The sequence below is a fragment of the Procambarus clarkii genome, chromosome 55, assembly GCF_040958095.1.
Source record: "Procambarus clarkii isolate CNS0578487 chromosome 55, FALCON_Pclarkii_2.0, whole genome shotgun sequence".
Taxonomy (NCBI): domain Eukaryota; kingdom Metazoa; phylum Arthropoda; class Malacostraca; order Decapoda; family Cambaridae; genus Procambarus; species Procambarus clarkii.
The window spans coordinates 17,296,349-17,319,040 of record NC_091204.1 but is presented as its reverse complement, the minus strand read 5'-3'; the positions used below and the strand labels follow the sequence as shown (position 1 = coordinate 17,319,040).

Sequence of the window (22,692 nt, the reverse complement as noted above, 5' to 3'; positions counted from 1 at the left end):
GAATTGATGGCCAGACATTCAAAATAGCCAGACATTGATGGCCAGATATTCAAAAAGAATTGATTGCCAAAATAGCATTCAGTTAGGCTAGGCTGAGCTAAAGAGAGACATATACTGTACAGTACAGCCTTTCGTACCATTAGCCTGCCTGAAACGCTATGAGAGTAAGTGGCTTAACAAGAATGTAAAAAAATCAATGCTACATACTCTCAAACCCATTGTACCTTCTTGTGTGTATGTATACTATATTATATATATATAATGTGTGCGTGTGTTTGTATATATATATAAATATAAAATAAATAAAATTAGACGCTTGGGGATGTTTAAACACAAAATGTTTAAACCAAACCTAACCCCATGCTAGTGAACCATTTTGTACCATTAACCCTTTAAAATGGTACAAATATTCAACATTTATAGAATACCAAACGTTCAGGTTCATACAAGCTACAAAATCTAGAGAAAAAAAGGTTTAAAAATTTGATTTTCTGGACAAAAACACACCAAAAATTGCTGATTACGCTCAAGCGACCCCATTTAGGAGGTAATGGATGGTCGTATTAAGGAAATAGGAACACCCCTTACCCTATTACCCCCTCATACTCACCATTCATCCACGAGTAAATGAATATTAACACAAATTACAGGACATACGGGGCTACCAGCACATCTGTCAACTTGAATTCTGTGGACTTTGCTCAAGCAGGATTGCCAGAGCCAAATTGCGGAAAGTAGCGAGCTGACGGTCTAAAAGTAGCGAAGTAGCGAATAAAGTAGCCCAATTTTTTGGAGTGATTGATACGGGTTTCAGAGTAATATATTTTGATATATAGAGTACACTACACGATGTTAATTGTTTTTTTAATATTCCTGCACACACACACACACACACACTATATATATATATATATATATATATATATATATATATATATATATATATATATATATATATATATATATATATATATATATATATATATATATATATATATATATATATATATATATATAATATACACACATACATATTTAATCACCCACACAAGTACACACATCAATAATCTTTTGTGTCACAAGTGATTCAACAAGAGGCTCACAACAGTCACTATATAAGGCATTTTACATCTATAGCGAGTCACACAGTTACTAGTCTTGCTGCACACCCACCCAACTGGGCGGCAGCTTTACAATCATGTGCATGCATTACCTACAGTAAGCAAATTTCGGATACTTCGCTAAGATTTCGGGCAGCACATCATTATGAATGAAGTACTTACACATTTCTTGGACACTATTGATGGTGTTATCTCTAAATTCCGCGATTTTTTTCACATTCCATTATATAATGACGCAAAATATGTGCATAGTTCTGCTGACAGTTTACATTTAGTCAAATCTACATCAGCAGATGTTACAAATTCCCAGAGGTACTTGTAGCCGAGCCTAAGTGAGTGGTGGTTTATTGTGCACCCCGAAGCCCGACCAGTTGTGTAAGGAGACCTCAACCAGTTGTGTAACTGCAAGTCTAGCATGAACGAACCGAACAAAACCTCTGAAGCACAACCATGCATGAACCGAAGCCCGACCATGCACAACCCGAAGCCCAAGTGACACCCCCGGAGCCCGACCAGTTACGTAACCGGAGCCCGACCAGTTGTGTAACCGGAGCCCGACCAGTTATGTAACCGGAGCCCGACCAGTTGTGTAACCGAAGCCCGACCAGTTGTGTAACCAGACCCCGACCAGTTGTGTAACCAGACCCCGACCAGTTGTGTAACCAGACCCCGACCAGTTGTGTAACCAGACCCCGACCAGTTGTGTAACCAGACCCCGACCAGTTGTGTAACCAGACCCCGACCAGTTATGTAACAGCAAGCCTAGCATGAACGAACCGAACAAACAACATCTGAAGCACAACCATGCACGTACTGAAGCCCGACTATGCACAACCCAAAGCCCAGTAACACCCCCGGAGCCCGACCAGTTAAGTAACCGGAGCCCGACCAGTTATTTAACCGGAGCCCGACCAGTTATTTAACCGGAGCCCGACCAGTTGTGTAACCGAAGCCCCACAAGTTGTGTAACCAGACTCCAACCAGTTGTGTAACCAGACCCCGACCAGTTGTGTAACCAGACCCCGACCAGTTGTGTAACCAGACCCCGACAAGTTGTGTAGCCGCAAGCCTAGCATGAACGAACCATACAAAAAAACATTTGAAGCACAACCATGCACATACCGAAGCCCGACTATGCCCAACCCAAAGTCCAAGTCACACCTCCATAGCCCGAACTGCTATGTAACTGGAGCCCGACCAGTTGTGTAACTGGAACCCAACCAGTTGTGTAACCGCAAGCCTAGCATAAACGAACCGAACAAACAACCTCTTGAGCACAACTATGCACGAACCGAAGCCCGATCATGCACAACTCGAAGCCCAAGTAACACCCCCGGAGCCCGACCAGTTAAGTAACCGGAGCCCGACCAGTTATTTAACCGGAGCCCGACCAGTTATTTAACCGGAGCCCGACCAGTTGTGTAACCGAAGCCCCACAAATTGTGTAACCAGACTCCGACCAGTTGTGTAACCACACCCTGACCAGTTGTGTAACCAGACCCCGACCAGTTGTGTAGCCGCAAGCCTAGCATGAACGAACCATACAAAAAAACATTTGAAGCACAACCATGCACGTACCGAAGCCCGACTATGCCCAACCCAAAGTCCAAGTGACACCTCCATAGCCCAAACAGCTATGTGACTGGAACCCAACCAGTTGTGTAACCGCAAGCCTAGCATGAACGAACCGAACAAACAACCTCCGGAGCACAACTATGCACGAACCGAAGCCCGACCATGCACAACTCGAAGCCCAAGTAACACCCCCGGAGCCCGACCAGTTAAGTAACCGGAGCCCGACCAGTTATTTAACCGGAGCCCGACCAGTTATTTAACCGGAGCCCGACCAGTTGTGTAACCGAAACCCGACCAGTTGTGTAACCAGACCCCGACCAGTTGTGTAACCAGACCCCGACCAGTTGTGTAACCAGACCCCGACCAGTTGTGTAACCAGACCCCGACCAGTTGTGTAACCAGACCCTGACCAGTTGTGTAACCAGACCCCGACCAGTTGTGTAACCAGACCCCGACCAGTTGTGTAACCTCAAGCCTAGCATGAACGAACCGAACAAAACCTCTGGAGCACAACTATGCACGAACTGAAACCCGACTATGCACAACTCGAAGCCCAAGTAACACCCCCGGAGCCCGACCAGTTAAGTAACCGGAGCCCGACCAGTTATTTAACCGGAGCCCGACCAGTTATTTAACCGGAGCCCGACCAGTTGTGTAACCGAAGCCCCCACCAGTTGTGTAACCGGACCCCAATCAGTTGTGTAACCGCAAGCCTAGCATGAACGAACCGAACAAACAACACCTGAAGTACAACCATGCACAACTCGAAGCCCAAGTGACATCTCCATCCCCCGATCAGTTATGTAACCCGAAGCCCGATCAGTTGTGTAACTGGGCCCCGACCAGTTGTGTAACCGGACCCTGACCAGTTGTGTAACCGGAGCCCGACCAGTTGTGTAACCAGACCCCGACCAGTTGTGTAACCTCAAGCCTAGCATGAACGAACCGAACAAACAACCTCTGGAGCACAACTATGCACGATCTGAAACCCGACTATGCACAACTCGAAGCCCAAGTAACACCCCCGGAGCCCGACCAGTTAAGTAACCGGAGCCCGACCAGTTATTTAACCGGAGCCCGACCAGTTATTTAACCGGAGCCCGACCAGTTGTGTAACCAAAGCCCCCACCAGTTGTGTAACCGGACCCCAATCAGTAGTGTAACCGCAAGCCTAGCAAGTATAGATCTCATCTAACCCCCACCAAGCTAAACAAACAGCCCCAGAGCCCAACCAAACTCCATTCGTAGCTCTACCAAACAAACTAGCCCACTTGCCCTAGAAAGCAACTATGGAGCCATAGCAAACAAAAATTGAGCTCTGTACGAAAAGAGAAACCCGGATTTCTAGCAAACATACAACCATTGAGGCCCTAGAAAACAAACCTGGAGCACTAGTACACAATCAACCATTGATGCACAACCATGCACGAGCCGGAGCCCGACCTTGAACAACTAGAAGCCCAACAAGTCACACCCCCGGAGCCCGAGTAGTTGTGTAATCGCAAGCCTAGCAAGCAAATATCTCACCCAACCCCCCACCAGTGGGATGCCACAGTGGTCCATTTTAGGGCCAACCCTTTTTGTCATATAAATCAATGACATAGATGAGAATATTACAAACCACATCAAATTTGTAGATGACACTAAGATCTGTGGTAAAGTGGGAACTGAAAGCCATATTGAAACCTTACAAAGAGATCTACATGAACTCCACAAATGGTCAGATGACTTTTTAATGTCGATAAATACAAGACCTTGAATGTGGGGGCATAACAACCCACGTCACAACTACCTAATTGACAGCACCACCTTTCAACAGATAGATAAAGAAAAGGACCTTGGAGTCAGAATCCATCACGTGAGGCCCAACAGTACACAACTACCAAATCATCAACATTATCTTGGAGTCAGAATCCACCAATCACTGACAGTTGTACAACAAATGGGAGCGGCAGTAAAAAAGCAAACCAAACCCTGGGAATAATCATGCGTACCTTTACCTTCAAGGAAAATAAAGTAGACCTTCAATTGTATAAGTTTCTGGTGCTCCGCCACATGAATTATTGCATCCAGGCATGGAGACCTCATCTTCAGAAAGTCATAGCTGCTCTGTAGCCATGTCTTACCAGAGCTATGGAGCTATGTCTTACGACAAAAATCATACCAGAGCTTAGTCATCTCTCGTATCAGGAACGGTTGAGGGCCACAGGGCTAACAACACCACAAACCAGGCATGACAGGGCGGACTTCATAGAAACCTTTAAAATACTAAACAATTTGGAGGATGTCGATCAGGACAATGTCTTCAGAAGGTCAGATGTTACATGAACAAGGAGCAACGGGTTCAAACTCAACAAACCAGAATGTTGGACAGGAAACAAGAGATTCTTTTTTACCCATAGGGTTGTAAACCCGTGGAACCACCTACCCGCTGATGCCATAAACGCCGAAACTCTTCTGGATTTAAAAAAAAAAAAGCTGGAAAAGATCATCAGGGCAAATGGGGGGACCTTTGACAAGCCGCCGGATTACTGCCCTTATCGAGGCTACTAGTGTTAGTGGCCCTCGGGTAAATTCAGTTCCTGGAAGGGTGTCCCCGCTCCTTCTTGTTAGGAAGTTGTTCATATATTCCAGTATTTGTACACAAAACTGTCGCTTGTCACTAAACTTAGTTTTAAAACTATTAACTTGATAAAATAATATTACCTTATACGCGAGAATAATTTTGAATTCGCACTTATTATTATTATTAACATCTTTATTGACGAAATCAATTAGCACTGCGATAAAATTGACGAATGCGGGTTGGGCGGCAGCGTAGGCGAGCCTGGCCTGAGGACAGGTAAATGCTTCATCCTCCACATACTTCAAGTGCAAATAATTGCCAACAGAACCTAAATACCGAGGCCTGATCTGGTCTGATTGGAGGCCTGGTCGGCGACCGGGCCGCGGGGACGCTAAGCCCCGGAAGCACCTCAAAGAAACCGAACGTACTATACGCCTAATTAAACACTAAATATAAAATTAATTTATACACGATAAATACTATTTTTAATACACAGTACGTGAAAGTCGATAATAAATGCGTCTTTTCGACCGCCGCGTTAACGAGCCTAGCCTAACGATGGGGTGCTTTAACACTATGGGGAAGTGTATTCTACATAATATCCTACCCCATATAAAGTTGGTAAATCATGATCCTCAAAATCTTCCACAATATCCGAGAGAGGACAGACTATTTAGCATTAGTGGAATACAAACATTTGAATACTACACAACCCGGATGAAAAAAACAATACGGAAACAATGACCCTCGTGGACATTACAAAAACTCATTGTTATAATAGCAAACAAATGTAAAATGCATTAAGCATTGTAGGTGGAGGTAGATTATATATTCATGCTACCTCCCAACTGCTCAGATAGCAAAAAAAAATTATCAGCCTTACCTACACGGGAGCGACATGCTCACGCCGCCGCTGCTTCCTGACGACTGGCGGGGGTAGCGTGATGACCCGGATGCGACCAACCGGCCCCAGAGACCCCCTGCCTAAAATTATTTGAACTCCATATTGAAATTCCTAGCGTATATCACCAGGAATGTGTAAATTAATATTTATATATGCATTATAGGCATATATAGGCACAGATTATAGGCATTATAGGCACAGATCTATAAATTACTAAAGTAATTTATAGATCTGAATATCATATATTGTCTAACAAGCGAATTATTTAAGTTAATATTTTAATTATGCCAGATACAAGTTTCATCGCACACATGAGGATTTTTTTAATTTTTTGTTTATATATATATAAAAAGAGTTCTTAAATTCTTGTAAAGCCACTAGCATGCATAGTGTTTCGGGCAGGTCCTTAATCCTAATGTTTTTCCCCGGAATACGACCCGCCAAATCGTTTAACAACCAATTCTCTGCCGGGTGAACAGTTAAGTATTGTCGCCCGATCAATCCTTCCCGGCCAGCAGGTCAAAGAGCCGGGCGCGCGCTTTACCACTGTAGCGAGTTAATCTTATACTCGCTCCATTATCTCATTATCTTAATAGCATAACTAATTAGCACTAATTACAGAAGCTACAATCCTTTCCCCAATGACAGGTAATACTCTTCTCATCTTGTCGGAGGGAGCTGAGGTGTTGTCACTATATAAGCAAGCGATATATGAAGAATAGCGTGACGGGAGACATCTCCCGTCACGCAGGGTGCAGCCTGCACCTCCACAGATCTCCAGTATCAGCTCTTGATACTGGTAATGGCTCAAAAGGGCCACCACTTACGGATTATTCATGCCCGTGCCACCTTTTGGGTGGCTTAATCTTCATCAATCAATCAGAATAGCGGACAGTACAATTTCGAGTCAAGAATGTAGCACTCGACGTAGGCAGTGCTAGTCGTTTCCAAAACGCTACAGATTCGACACAGAACACGCAACATACTAGGACCACACCCAGCTACAACACTCTCCCATATAGAGCTCCGCGACTCCGGCCTCATACAGCTCTCTGCTCTGCTCCAAGCTCTGTCTCAACGTCTACGACACTGCTGTATCCAGGACTACTAAATAAATATGAAACTCACTAAACACTGTGTATCTAATCTACCCAACAACTAACATAATCGTACGTTACATTAGTGACCCCGGAGAGTTTCGACGATACCCAGCCACGACTGACTACATTATGGATTCTCACTGGACCTCCACTACTGCTGCTGCTTGCTGTGGACCGCTGCCACCTGTCATGGAACGTTGCTAACACCCTCGATACATTTATGATTTTCATCACGATCATCTCTGCATTTGCATCTGCTACGGCTTGATGCTACACGATCGTTACTCACTCGTCTGACAGTTTCATCAGCAACAACATCATGTGGGATCTACAGCCTGTCCTGCCGCCTCTCCGTCGCTGCCAGGGCACTGCTTGTTCTACAGGGACTCCCACGATAGCTGCTCTTTCGCCACATTCATCTACACGTTCACTGCATTCTGATACTCTGTCGAATCAAGCACTTTGCGCAGTACAGGACTTACAGCTTGCGTTTCCGACTCTTCGTCGCCTCCAGGACAATTCAGCTCTTGCAGTGATTCCCTCGTTGTCCTACCTACGTGCCCAAGCCCATCCGCCCCGGATCTAAATGCTCCACCAGCGACCCAAGGACGCAACAATCATGCACTATCTTCTCTCCTGCTACACCGAGCTTGTCCTACACACTGCCTGCATCTTATGGTACCAGACTACATGTTCCACAGCGACCCAGGGAACAGTAGCCTCGTATTTTTTGTTGTATTGCTTTTCATCCATTCCCTGGCAGAGGGAGTCCTGTAGCGAGTAAACTTATACTCGCTCCATTATCTCATCATCTAAATGGCATAACTAATTAGCACTAACTACACAAGCCATAATCCTATATCCCTATTTACATGTAATGATTTTTCAACCCTCCTATCTTATTGTGAGGTGTAGTCACCGTATATAAGCAAGCTATTTGAGAATAACAACACTGGGAGACATCTCCCGTCACGCAGGGTGCAGTCGCACCTCCACAGATCTTCAGTATCATCTATTGATACTGGTGACGGCTCAAAAGGGCCTCCACTCACGGGCTATTCATGCCCGTGCCACCTTTTGGGTGGCTTAATCTTCATCAATCAATCGAATAACAAACCAATACAATTTCCAATCAAGAATGTAGCACTCGGTGTAGGCAGTTCTAATCTTCTCCAAGACAGCTACAGCTTCGACACAGAACAGGCAGCAGACTAGGACCACACCCAGCTACAACTGCTCTCCCATATAGAGCTCCGCGACTCCGGCCTCACTCAGCTCTCTGCTCTGCTCCAAGCTCCGTCTCAACGTCTACGACACTGCTGTATCCAGGACTACTAAATATATATGAAACTCACTAAACACTCTGTATCTAATCTACCCAACAACTAACATAAACGTACGTTACAAGCTCAACCCAAACCAACGTAACCCAAATCAAACCAATCTCATCCAACTTACTCTATCCCTTTGAGATGTATTTTATTATTGTCTCAATAAACATACTTGAACTTGAAGTGGACTTTAATGTTTTTTCGGCAGCTTTATTTCCTTAGTTTCCGAGCTGTTTTCTTTACCGTGTATGTTGTAATAAACTATTCCTATATTTACAGTTGTTTCTCCCTGTGAAGATTATTAAACAATGGTGATTATAAGGGCGCGGAAGTTCAGCCTGGCCAGGGCCGCCAGCAGCCCTTGGGCCCGCCCCGGGCAGCTACCCAGTCTTTAATATTGGCACCTTTGTGGCACCTTGGTATAAGCCTAACATGTATATATACACTGGCTGCCTGTCCCCCTACACAATCATTTATTATTACCTATTATTTTATCATTTAATTTAAATATTAAATAAATAATTTATTTAATTATTATAGTAAGTACTGAATAATTTAATAACAAGTAGTAAGTACTTAATAATTTAATAATAAGTAGTAAGTACATAAAAATTATTAAAAAGTACAGTTTAGTCATAGGAGATTCCTAGATTGGAATTCACTACTAAATTTCAATATATCCAAGTATTTTTAGTGTGAAATGCTGTTATTATATGCATTAATGGTTGTTTTAATAATATTACGCTTAATCACTTGGGCTGAACGGTAGAACGACGGTCTCGTTTCCTACAGGTTCGCGTTCAATCCCCGACCGCCCAAGAGGTTGGGCACCATTCCTTTCCCCCGTTCCATCCCAAATCCGTATCTTGATCCCCTCCGAGTGCTATATAGTCGTAATGGCTTGGCGCTTTCATTTGATAGTTCCCCACCCCCCTGAATAATATTACGAGAGCAGTATTTACGGGCTATTCATGCCCGTGCCACCTCTTGGGTGGCTTAATCTTCATCAATCGAGAGCAGTACGTCCTAACCAGACGTTATATGATGATATCCTCAACAGTTGATAAATAAAAGTAATTGCGGAACTCCAGTTATCTAATACTTATCATAAATGGTATAAAACCTTATCATAAGCCAAGGGATTTGTAGATCAGTGTTTAAAAGGAATTCGGAAGTAATAATAACACAGCTGATGCCATCTGTCGGCAGAAGAGAACACTATCAACTGGCTGGTCAACAGTGGCCATAAGATACAGCTTACGCCATCTGTTGACATCAAATTACACTTATTACAAATTACCCCACAAAATACAACTAACGCCATCTGTTTTTTTTACCAACGCACTATAAATAGCCAAACAGCAACCCTATAAGGCGGGTTGTTGGGCTCGGGTAGGAAGTTCCAAGCTCCGCCCACAAGGTGTATGGGGTGCATAATAAATGATATATCATTGGTAGAAACTCTTTGTTGACATTCACACAACAGCCAATCACAGGAAGGGATCAGCTATAGGTACCATCCACTTAATAAATCATCTTTATTCAGCACACCATCCTTGCTTATGACATTCTGCTTCAACTTTAATCTACCTAAAAAGTGAAATGTTAAGTATTTAAAAATATTAATATAGTGATAATTAAATACTGCAGGACGTAACGGGTGTTACAGAAACATGGGCTGGCTACCTAACTTGGGACGTTATTATTGGGGGTTGCCTCACACAAATAATGATACACTGCTCTGCCCTCTTATTCGAGTAAATTATTCAGTTAGATGGAGATTTCTGTCAGGTGCAAAACAGAAATTGTTGTTCTTTTTCACAACAACCTTGTTGTTGTGCACAAGGACCTATTTCTTAGTTTAAATTTTATTCATAAAAGAGTGTTGGTATTCCCCGCAACAGCCAATCACAGGAAGGTATTTCTGGAAGCCTTGGCCTCCTTATGTACTCAGTACATCGCTCTAGCTCATGGCTCGCTGTTTCATCTCTTGTATATACAAACTATGACTTTTTTCGATTACTGTTATAATTAATAATATGAAATATAAACGTTTTTTACACAAAATGGCTAAATTCGGCCATTAAATGGACTTTGTCTGGTATATATACAAACATACACCAATTTATTACCATTCATCTATTATTAATTTCAAATGTAATGTATACTGTCTAGTTTTTTCCTCTCGCCATTACTTGGTGCAATATTTGAAAGTTGTCTATTAATTTACCGATCTATCTATTATCTTGTATTTATATTTACAAGTTTTTGTGCTTGGAAGAAAACTGCATTGAATTGGGACTAATTTATTAAATAATATTATTTAGTATTAATTAATATTTACAATTATTATTAATTACAATTATTTATAGCTTAGTTACTTTCATGTAACTCGCAATCGTACATCCTTCCCGTTGATTGATTGATTGACACATTTGTCAATCACACTACACACATTTGTAAAGTGTGATTGATAACAGGAGATGCTTTTTCACCCACAGGGTTATTAACCCATGGAACCGCCTACCCGCCGAAGCCGTAAATGCCAAAACTCTGTTAACTTTTAAAGTACAGCTGGAAAAGATCACCAAGGCAAATAGGGGAACCTTCGACAAGCCGTCGGCTTCTTGTCCTCGTCGAGGCCGCTAGTGTTAGTGGCTCTCAGGTAAACTCAGGTACACTCGGGTAAACTCAGGTGTCTCCGAATGAAACTTTGTTGATTCGTATTTTATATTTTTAATACAACAAAAAAAATGAATTAATATAATGTTACGATTATTAATGATGCCCATTATTAATCAGTGTGCCCAGAAATTTATTCCCCCTAAATAAATAAACATTATTATCATTATGATTGACTAAATCTAGTTCTTGAAGACTAGATCAGTTGTGAACGCCAGCCAGCGCACAAGTACATGAGCGCCCAAAATACTTTATTTATTTATTTATATATATACAAGAAGGTACAATGGGTTTATGAGTGTACATAACATTGATGTTTATACATTCTTGTAAAACCACTAACACACGCAGCGTTTCTGGCAGAAGAATGCAACTTTAACTTTACTTATACTTTTTACGTCAACCTTTACTTTTACACAATAGACATGTGGAGATAGGCGTGCGTTTTTATTAATTAATTAGCTATCACTTTCACGCAGCGGTGGCGCCAGACATCGTTACCAAGTTTTCTCTCGTGTCCACATAGGTGACTCCGTCTGGAGTCTCGAGAAAAAATATTTGTATAAATTCCAATTTTCTATCCGATCTACTTGGGGATAGTTTACAAATGTTTGCCATGAAATTTACGTTTTCTCTAATAGCCGAAGCGCTTATTTGAGAGAACGGCATAGCATTGAATCATTAAGGTAAGACAATTGTATTATTGACACGACGAGTATAATCGACGTAGTTTTTTTATTTTTTTTTTCCAAGAGGTGGCACGGGCATGAATAGCCCGTAAGTGGAAGATTTTTTATGGAGTGAATGTGATCTTTGTGGTCGTGAAAGGATATACTCTGCGCGCTGTGCTCGAATTTATATCGTCAGTCTGTGGCTGCTATCGCGAGGTGCTTGTTTGAGTTGCATCTGATCCTATATAATCATAATTGAGTTTCTTAACATTAATAGCCCAAATTAGCCCATCTTGCTTTTAAATTAGGCCAAAAAGCAGCAAGTAGCGAAATTAAAAATTTGGGAGCGCGGGGCTCTCAAAAGTAGCCCAATTCGCTACTTGTAGCCCAATCTGGCAACACTGCTTTCCTGAGCAGCAGAAGGCAGCGAAGCGCAATGATTTGTTTACTTATTGATTTATTTATAATTTATATATTGTTATGTATTTACAAAAGAAGGCACAATGGGTTGTGAGAGTACATATGTTGGTGATTAAGTGGTACAAAGACACTATAACCACTGTATCATTATTAATATTGGCATTATTATTATGATTATATTTCGGTTTTTTGTATTGAGGCAGATATTTTCTCCCCTGATTCCATGTATGACTAACCATCCTGTGAGATGGGAATTTGAGATGAACTTATAGCTGGTTTTTGATCTACACTGCTACCTCTATCTTTCATATAAAATTGGATAGCAGCGCATTGTTGTGTATACCTAAGCTTGTTTATAAAAAAATATTATTATTATTTATTTTGATTTATGTATTGTTGTTTAAGATTCGCTACTTGGAACAAAAGAATCCAAGTAGCACGGGCTATGGTGAGCCCCGTAGTGTATTTATTTTCTCTTTCTTTGATAAGAGCGGAAGATTGAGGATCTTCCTTCTTCTCATGAGTCAAAGGAGGGCAACCTCTCCTCAAGGAGGAGATCCGCTCAAGGGAATGGATTGGGAACGAGTACGTAAGAAGTCCTATAATCTACTATCTGCCCTTACATGTAATCCGGTCCGATTACTCTTGATTTGCTTACACTTTAAGTTTGACGGAATCAAGCACCGGGAAGCCTGACAATTGAGTGACGTTGGTATATGTAAGTTAAACACATATACTGTACCTTACATTATTATCAGCTCGATACAGGTCAACCCATCCCGTGAGTGCCAGTGGAAAAGACATGATGTTTATCTTTACATTTGCAATTTACATTTGTTGCTGGGTGTTTAATCATTTCGTGCCAATGAAGATGCCGTTATCAGGCTGGGACACCTTCTGCCTCGCCTCCTGGTACTCATTCCCTGCCACCACGCTGCAAGTAATGCAGTTGGTGGTAATCAACTTCCTCTTTTAGAGCACATACTTGGGCTAAGTTCTATCGTGCATTCGAAGGCCAATATGGGTTAGGATCTACTGGAGAAACACACATATTTGATTCCATCATTACAGTTATACCCAGAGGAGTTGAGTGCAATCCTGGATGGTAGAGTGTCACTGACAATTAATTTATACAGGGCATGAGAAGTACTGTACGCACGAGGCTGTACTACTCCGTTAACCATATAGAGTACTGAACAACTCGACCACTCTTCACGGTAGAGAAATTTCTTGCATTTTAACACATCGTTAAACACGCTTTCACTACACATAAGGGGCATAACTGGCCGACCCCTCACAGTGTTCAAGAGAGAACTGGATAAGCACCTCCAAAGGATACCTGATCAACCAGGCTGTGACTCATACGTCAGGCTGCGAGCAACCGCGTCCAACAGCCTGGTTGATCAGTCCGGCAACCAGGAGGCCTGGTCGACGACCGGGCCGCGGGGACGCTAAGCCCCGGAAGCACCTCAAGGTAACCTCAAGGTAAAGTATCGTCCATACGAACTGCTGACCATAAATTACATTTCAATTAGCATAACTTATTTTCTTGACACTGAGATCTTCAGCCATGATGCAAGTTTATTTATCAATATTTATCGGAATGTTATTAACATTTTAAATATATAATTCCTTGCATTTAAAAAGTTACAGAATTATAATAGCGGTTTACTTCGAATTTTTTCAAGATTTACAAAGTTAGGAAAGTATGGTAAACTAGAATGTGTTGGAACTGTTTTCTTTAACTTGTATATTGTAATAAACTCATTATTTCTACATTTCCCGTTTATCCTCCTTGTGAAAATGTTTCAACGTTGTAAGGGCGTCGAAGTTAACTTTTCTTGGGGGCGCCAGCAATCCTATAGGGCCGGCCCTATCTGGCAGATAAATAGGTACCGGGAGCTAGGCAATTGTGTAGGCTACATCCTGGGAATGGGCAGTAGCTGGCTGGCCATGGGCCGGACCTCGATGAACTTGTATTCAGGCTTCTTGCCCCCCTGACAACGCGAATTACAAAAAAAATTGTAACTCTGTCAACAAAGTTGCCACCAAACGCTACATAACAATGCAACTAAATGGAAACTCTGGTGCAGTCATCGGGAGGACAAACCCTTCATGCAAACTGCACCTACTATCAAGAAGAAGAAATTGAAACAAAGAATCTACGAATTTATAGACGACTGAATTAAGAAATGTAAAAAATACTTTCTTTCAGTTACAAATTCCCCAAATCTTAGCCAAGTATTGAGGTAGATTATTGTGCATAATGAGAGGAAATCGCTATGTGTATACGTTAGATGTTTCACTCCGTGTATAAGTTTGTAATGCACACGCCTGCAGAACTTCCCTGCTGGTTCTTCAACACTCTGACTGTACCAGCCATCATCACAACAACTGCCTCTCTGGTTCCGGATGTGTTTGTCAAATGTTGCAACTTATGCATACCAGCGCTGGTGAGTGTGTGTTATTGCACGTGAGACTTCGTTTGGTGTTGGAAAGAGTGTGTCATTGGATATGAGTCCTCGTTTGGTGTTGGATTTCAGGCCTATCACCTTCTGGAGGGCTATTAAGGCTATACAATAGTTTACTGACCAACCAGAAAGTATACTTTAGTCTTGAACATTGTCCATGACAAAAGTAAACTCTCATTGTATAAATTATATGAACTAGCAGGTCTATTGTTCATCACAATGAAATGTGTCAAGTAAAACATGTGTATGGGACAAGTAATAAAGTCAGCAGACTAACAGACGTTGTCACAGCTCGAATAAGACTTGGCTACAAGTCAAGCAGTTCGGCTTGTATAGGGATCTAGATAGTGTGTGGACAAAGATAGGAACACACACTCGAACACTATATCATGAACTGTAATAAAATTGAGAAATTTAGAAATAAATCTAAACTTACGTTGTATGAAATGGCCAACCATCTTATTACTTAGGATAAAATACCTGAAATTTTTGCACTCTATCCATATTTCCTTCCAGTAGGTGATATTATCATATTTGGTATGATAATATCATCCTAACCAACCCACGTTAATTAATATAGGTCTAAATATATACACAAATAATATATATTAATTGTACTTGAGACAAACATTTTATTGTATGATTTTTTTTTTCAGAGTTAAATGCCAAATGTAAAATAATAAAATTAGTGTTGGAAATGAGTTGAATATTTCTAAGTTTAGACCAACTGCAAAAGTGTAAACTATTTTCCATTGCATTTCTTTATTATGCACCCTATACCATCCCCTGGGTAAACCAGCAACTGTTAGTTCCACGGGTCTCCCACAGCTGCATGAATTATGTATAGTAATATGTGTTATGTATAGTAATATGTGTTATGTATAGTAATATGTGTGTGAGGTATTCCGGCATTGGTGTCAGTCACTCCCTTCTTGTTTGAAAATAATTGACTCTTTCTGGGGGTTAGTTTACACAGGTGCTGTTTAAACACCTCGTTCTCGCTAGCGTTCCCAGCGTCAGGAAACTGTTGTACTAATGTGCCCTATCCTAACCAACCAGATAAACCACGAACAGAAAACGGGACATTATGTCAATTTCAGGGGCCGCTACCATTTTCTTGTACATTAGTTTTAGGCCTTAGGCAAAGTATACGTCAAAATACGACTTACTATAACGAGAATAGGTTGCCTAGAAGTCACCGGCTGTGTTAGGCCTATCAACCTGTGTTAGGTTGATAGGCCTTAAACCCAACAACTTAGAAAACAATGCCGCAACATCAAATCGACTATAACATAAACGCTACAACATACCGACGTTGCTGGAACCATGTGTAATGGCATTTGCCTTTCTATTGGATAATTTCAGCAACGTGGAGAGGGAGGACCTGCTGCATGGGTAACAGCTTCTCCTCCATATCTACCTACCCAGGGCAACTCCATAGTCTTCCGAGACTGAAGGATACCTACTACTACAACATACCACAGAAAAACATCCCTACAACACGATCATAACTCGTTGGGTGTTCCCGCGTGACGTCACATCCGGGAAGATGTCCGTCATGGGCTGGAAGCGTAACCGATGGTCCATTGTTTATTTCGTCTATTCCGGGAACCAGAGTTTTTCCCCGGATATGCAAGCTTCCCTATTTAAAACAAAACCGGCAATTATTTCGCGAATATATACCTCGTTCATTATAAACTAGTATAATGCTTCTGATATTACAACGAAGATGATAAACAGTAAAGCATTATTTATCTATTTATTTATGACTGACTTCGTTCGATACTAATCCCACAAAACTTATATCAGTGACGTTCATAATATTCTAAGAATAATCATAAGTATTCACACAGAAAATCACACTAACATGATATATATCAATGTGACAATTCACTAGGGCTGTGAGGTGACGCGAACCCGCGACCAAGGCCTTGCCAACCATCACTGACTTGTCAGAAGTTACACAACCGAATTTCTAATGATATCACAGGAAATTTGGAGGTCCCATCTTAAGTCAGTCCACGTTTTACAACCTCCAAGCATTCGGGTGTAGGGCAAAGTAGTTCTGTACACCATACACACCAACTTCAGATACATATATTACATTCAGGGATACATATTTTTTCATGAGCTTGTATCATTGATGTCCCCATTTTCCCCTCCATAGGTAGAACTACTGAGCCTTCCCAGGATGCAATCCCTCAAGCATGCAGACGAGGAGTCACAATAACGTGGCTGAAATATGTTGAGCAAATTCACACACTGGAAAGTGAAGGGACGGACGACGTTTCGGTCTGTCCTGGACCATTCTCAAGTCGATTGTCACAATTCTCAAGTCACAATCTACTTGAGAATGGTCCAGGGACGGACCGAAACGTCGTCAGTCCCCTCAAGCATGTTCGAACGCTAATAAATTATATAGAGAGAATCACACGAGCATGGAGTAATGTGTAATCCACCTCGGGTTTCACAATGGTATTCGCACAGTGATTCACCATTTTTTCATGTGCGAAATTCTGATGCCACTGTTCAACCATATTGAATGTGATTTTGTTCCTTTATGTTGTCATGTCTGGGAACATAATTTTAAGATATTAATAAATAAAAGTTTAGGCTAGAGATCCCACTGAATATGTTCCTTATTAAAAATATAAGAGCATTATGTTAGTCTATTCTAGATCACTCACCCATTCAATCTAATCTGAAAACCTGTTAAAACTGCTTATCAATAAAACGAGATGTCAGTCTACTCCACAACACGACTTGCAAAAACAAAAAACACCTTTCCTGTATCTCTCCTAAAAAGTAGTGTCTAAAAGCACATATATACTTTGATTACATAGACGCTGTGTCTCCTGCTTACCATGTATTACGAACATTACCTCCTGTGGAGGTTAGTTCCTATTATAAATTGTTGGTGGACACATTAGGAGAATGTTTTCTTGAAATAAACCTGAGGTTGATAACTGGGAGGCTGCGAGTCACCAGTAATACTCCGCCAAGCAAAGTAGTACCTTTTCATCAGGAGAATGTTGAGGAATAATGTGAACCGGAATAGCCAAACTATGTGAGAGAAAAATAGATTCAATCAAAAAGCATGCATGGGGAATATGGAAATGAAGTCAATAAAAGGTTAGATTGGAAATATAAAGAATGGAGTATTAAGGGGCAATGGTGCAAGAGTGGCGGACGCCATCTTTGACCTGAGGGGAGGTGGAACGTTGCCGATCAGACCTTGTTTACTGAGGGGTTTTCTCTGGCCATACAATCAGATAAGCCATCGTTTTATGCTAACAGGATCGCAAGATCGGGTAGAGTACTCAGGCGGCCTATGGTGCTCTTTTGTGTGAGTCCAGGTTTCCTAGTGGTTTATATATGTGTATCACCGGTTGACAGGCGTTCAAACCTGGAACTTGTACACCTGTTAACCGGTGTACAGTTCCAGGTTTGGGACTGAAAGCCATTGGGTATCCAAAGCCCGTTTTCGGAGTTTTATTAACCAGGAACTTCGGATTGAGCTGAGTTGTAAGGCGTAAAAAGTTATGCAATATATTAAAGTGTGCCTTATACATATAAATTTGTGTCTTTTGTACTTGGCTGTTTCCCTACTCTTGATTTCACCTTGGCTCAAGTAAGAGCCTCTATTTCCCTAGACAACATGTAAAAGTCATTACCACACTCCTCCATTCGTGACACTATGTGCGGTCTATGGGCTTCAGGTGAAAGTCAGAGGAAGAGACCGCCACCCCATGCATTCACTGAATAGTGAATGTATGGGTGGCATACATTCACTGTCACTGTCTCAACGGGTTCTGTGCAAGGTCGTCGTCCAACTGGAATGAATGAAGACCAGCCATAAATGAGTACATTGTCTTTATCATTTCGTTAATGTTACCCCTCCCGCCAAGAGAGTTGCGGGGTGGGGAGGGATAGCAGAGTACACAGTTTAATGTGCTTCACCGAAAAGCTTCTCCCCTGATGAAGAAAACGGCTTATTGCGCTTTCTCCGAAAATCCCACGTCGATGACTCGTTTTATTTCTGCGCATTCCCGACTCAGGCCGGGAGTAGAATGGTCAAGGTGACCACACATTTGTCACTTTAGGCTGTGTGGTGACGTTCACCTACTCATTCAGGTGTAAGAGAATTAGCCTAGTACCACACACACACATTTAGGGTCTCAGTGTGACCTGTTGTAGTTATTATTTGTCTCAGTGACGTGATAATTTCAATGAATGTCGGAGTCTCGGTGACTTGTGACGTAATATTAGTTATTCTCTTCTCAGTGACTTGTGTGTAATTCAGTGACTAAGTTAAGGTCTCAGTGACTTTTTATTTCAAGAATTGTGATATGCAATCTCTCTCTCTCAGTGATATAAGCGTCTCTGTGACTTGTGCTATTAATCACTGTGAGATTATTCTGTGCATAAGCTTGAAGTGCCATTGGCTGCCCATGTGTATTGGGTGCGTTGATTATTAAACCAGTGTACAGTTGTAACCTTGTTTCACTGTCCCTTGTCACTGGCAGTGTCTTGTGCAGTTGAGATCAAAGTGTTCACAAACGTTCAGTCAGTTCACTTTATGTCTAAGCAAGAAAGCCACGACTCTGTGCCTAGCATACTAGCACATACTCAGCATACCAGCACTGTGAGAATGAGTCTTGTTGTAATATACTTGTCCTTAGCCTTTTGCAAGTGATGATCTTGATTAACGTAACGAAATCTTCCTGCATAGTAGAAGTAAGTTTATTAAAATAAATTTGTGTAATAATAGTAATTTTCTGTCAACCCTTCTCGCATTTCTTTTATTCACTTATATAACTGGGTACAGGTTCTAGGTGGCGGCCTACGGCCTTAAGCACTGAATTACAAAATTCGGTCTGAGTCCCCTTTGTGTCTTTAACTCTAGGGAGCAGCCACGCCCTGGAGCTAAAAAGCTACGACCCAGTGATGGGTAACTGTATGATGTATGTTTGGGGAAATTAGCGTCATGTGGCACTCATCTTATGAGATACAGTGAACCTGGGCCTATGCTACCTCATACTTTAATTACCGCTACTGATAGCCTGCATAATGACCACCATTGGGCCGTTGTAAGAATTGCAGTCTTTACAGGTAGTTAAAGACACACACACTTCACTCTCGGCCAATCACCTTTCCCTGATTTGGTCGGAGGAGGAAGTCACTATTCAGCCTTCCATACCCTCTTTTAATAGAACCAATAGGATTTACGCCATCAACCTATGTCCATCGTGTACCCAATACCATTCCCCCTGCAAAGTTGGGTGAGGCTAGCCCCAAGCGTCTGGTCTCCAACTTTGGACAAACTGACTATTCTCTGTTCACTGATGGCTGCGTGAAGGATTGTCGTCATCAGCACTGGACCTGACGATGGATCTGATCACTGGTGGTGAGAAGTGTGTGCGGAGGCGGGCAGAGGTGCTTCACCCTCACCCCTACCACGTGACGTACTCCTCACCCCTACCACGTGACGTACCCCTCACTCCTACCTCGTGACGTACTCCTCTCCCCTACCACGTGACGTACTCCTCTCCCCTAGTACGTGACGTACACTGCACCATCCCACCTGAGCTACTTAACCCATAATATAGGAATCCACTGGCTTCAAGCCTAACAATACATAGAAAACGTACATAAGGTAAGGTTTTTCTTGCATATCCCAACCAATATAATATTATATATATATATATTTATATATATATATATATATATATATATATATATATATATACATATATATATATATATATATATATATATATATATATATATATATATATATATATATATATATATATATATATATATATATAGGAGAATATGTGTAAATTCGCCCTAGATTCTCGTGCGACCAGCCCGTTGTTCATGCAACAGATGACTCACGTCTCCCAACGGTTCCGGGTACCAAGCGTCGCCTCCCGCCCACAACAACATCGGCGCAATCAGAGTTTCTATTGCTCAGATCTTCACTATCCGAGAGTTCCTATTGGTTGGCGTTGCAATCTTCAGAGTTTCTAACTGCTCAGTGAAATATGTATTCGTGTTGGTGGAGGTTTTTAGGAAGTGACGTCAGGTGGTGGTAGTGTAGTTTCAGCTGGATGAATTACTAGCGATAGTTACCTGTTTGATGTGATAATGGTTGCCTCTTTATTCTGGCTACAGTCTCTTTTTTAACCTGGTAAAGAAGAGAGGGGATGGGAGGGAAAGCGGAAGAGGTAAGAACATTTAGGAGATTGATGAGAGACGGAGGAGAGAGGTAAGGAATGGGAAAGAGAAGGGGAAGGGATGGGAGTAGGAGATATGGGAAGAGGACGAGAGTGGGAGATGAGGGAAGGGATGCTGTAAATAGAGAAGAATGGGTGGAAGAGGAAGTTCAAAGGTAGTGATAAAGACAATAGATTTTTTTTGTATCCTGGCTGCTAGGCTATGCAAAAATAATTGTAGTTGAAATATAATAACAACACCAACATGTCTAACATCAACCAGGATTTATTTCGTCTTAAACCATGATTTATTTAAGCTGTCTTAAGCCAGGGTTTACTTGTTGTGCTTTAAAAAAGGCTTAAATTGGCTGTTGACCAGACCACATACTAGAAGGTGAAGGGAAGACGACGTTTCGTCGTCGATTGAAAGGACAATCGACTTGTGAATGGTCCAGGACGGACCGAAACGTCGTCGTCCTTTCACCTTTTAGTGTGTGGTATGGTCAACATACTTTAGCCACGTTATTGTGACTAATTGCCCGCTTAAATTGGCTGTTTTAAACCAGGGCTTAATTGGGCTGATTTAAATCAGGGTTTATTTGGTTTGTCTTAATACATATCATATATATAATAACATTTATTCATAAATGCATACGTGTTTGCATTTATAAATGTCTTCTACTTGAGATGACATTATTTAGTTTATTCTACATATTACATGTATTTTATGCACGACACAGAGGTTAACCAAATGTATAAACCCTTCATTCAAAATGCCAAATATCCAAAGTTTGCTTACTGTAGGTAATGCATGCACATGACTGTAAATTATCCACATCTGTTGTCCAGTTGGATGAGTGTGTGTGTGTGGAGAATGATTAGTAACTGTGTAACTGGCTCACCACAGATATAAAGTCCTCTGTGTACAGTTGTGGCCCCATTTCTTGAACCACTCGTGATATAGAAGACTCTTGATATATATATATATATATATATATATATATATATATATACATATATATATATATATATATATATATATATATATATATATATATGTCGTACCTAGTAGCCAGAACTCACTTCTCAGCCTACTATTCAAGGCCCGATTTGCCTAATAAGCCAAGTTTTCCTGAATTAATATATTTACTATAATTTTTTTCTTATGAAATGATAAAGCAACCCTTTTCTCTATGTATGAGGTCAATTTTTTTTTATTGGAGTTAAAATTAACGTAGATATATGACCGAACCTAACCAACCCTACCTAACCTAACCTAACCTATATTTATAGGTAAGGTTAGGTTAGGTAGCCAAAAAAAGCTAGGTTAGGTTAGGTTAGGTTGGTTAGGTAGACGAAAAAACATTAATTCATGAAAACTTGGCTTATTAGGCAAATCGGGCCTTGAATAGTAGGCTGAGAAGTGCGTTCTGGCTATTAGGTACGACATATATATATATATATATATATATATATATATATATATATATATATATATATATATATATATATATATATATATATATTAAACTGTGTAACTAACTTCACAAGATTGCTACTTGCTTAGCTAAATAAAATTTGGGGTTCAATTCCTGAGTTTATTATGAGCCTCTGTAACGTTTTCCACCAC

General features: G+C 41.2%; 1 protein-coding gene across 4 annotated transcripts in view; it reads right to left on the bottom strand.

The window, feature by feature from the left end:
- The window catches only part of LOC123755483 (PCNA-interacting partner), a 45,706-nt gene that overhangs the window by 12,480 nt on the left and 10,534 nt on the right, over nucleotides 1-22,692 (bottom strand). Inside the window, exon 1 of one of the 4 annotated variants that reach the window (XM_045738248.2) lies at nucleotides 6,146-6,271. The exons of 1 other annotated variant lie outside the window; for it this stretch is intronic. Coding sequence is in view for 1 of the 3 variants with exons in the window: in XM_045738237.2 (XP_045594193.1) it covers nucleotides 611-617 (7 nt within the window). In the remaining 2 variants the exon portion in view is untranslated. Of the gene's footprint in view, nucleotides 1-610; nucleotides 743-6,145; nucleotides 6,272-22,692 lie in introns of those variants that run through there. 2 more of the 4 variants (XM_045738237.2, XM_045738257.2) reach the window with 2 other exon arrangements.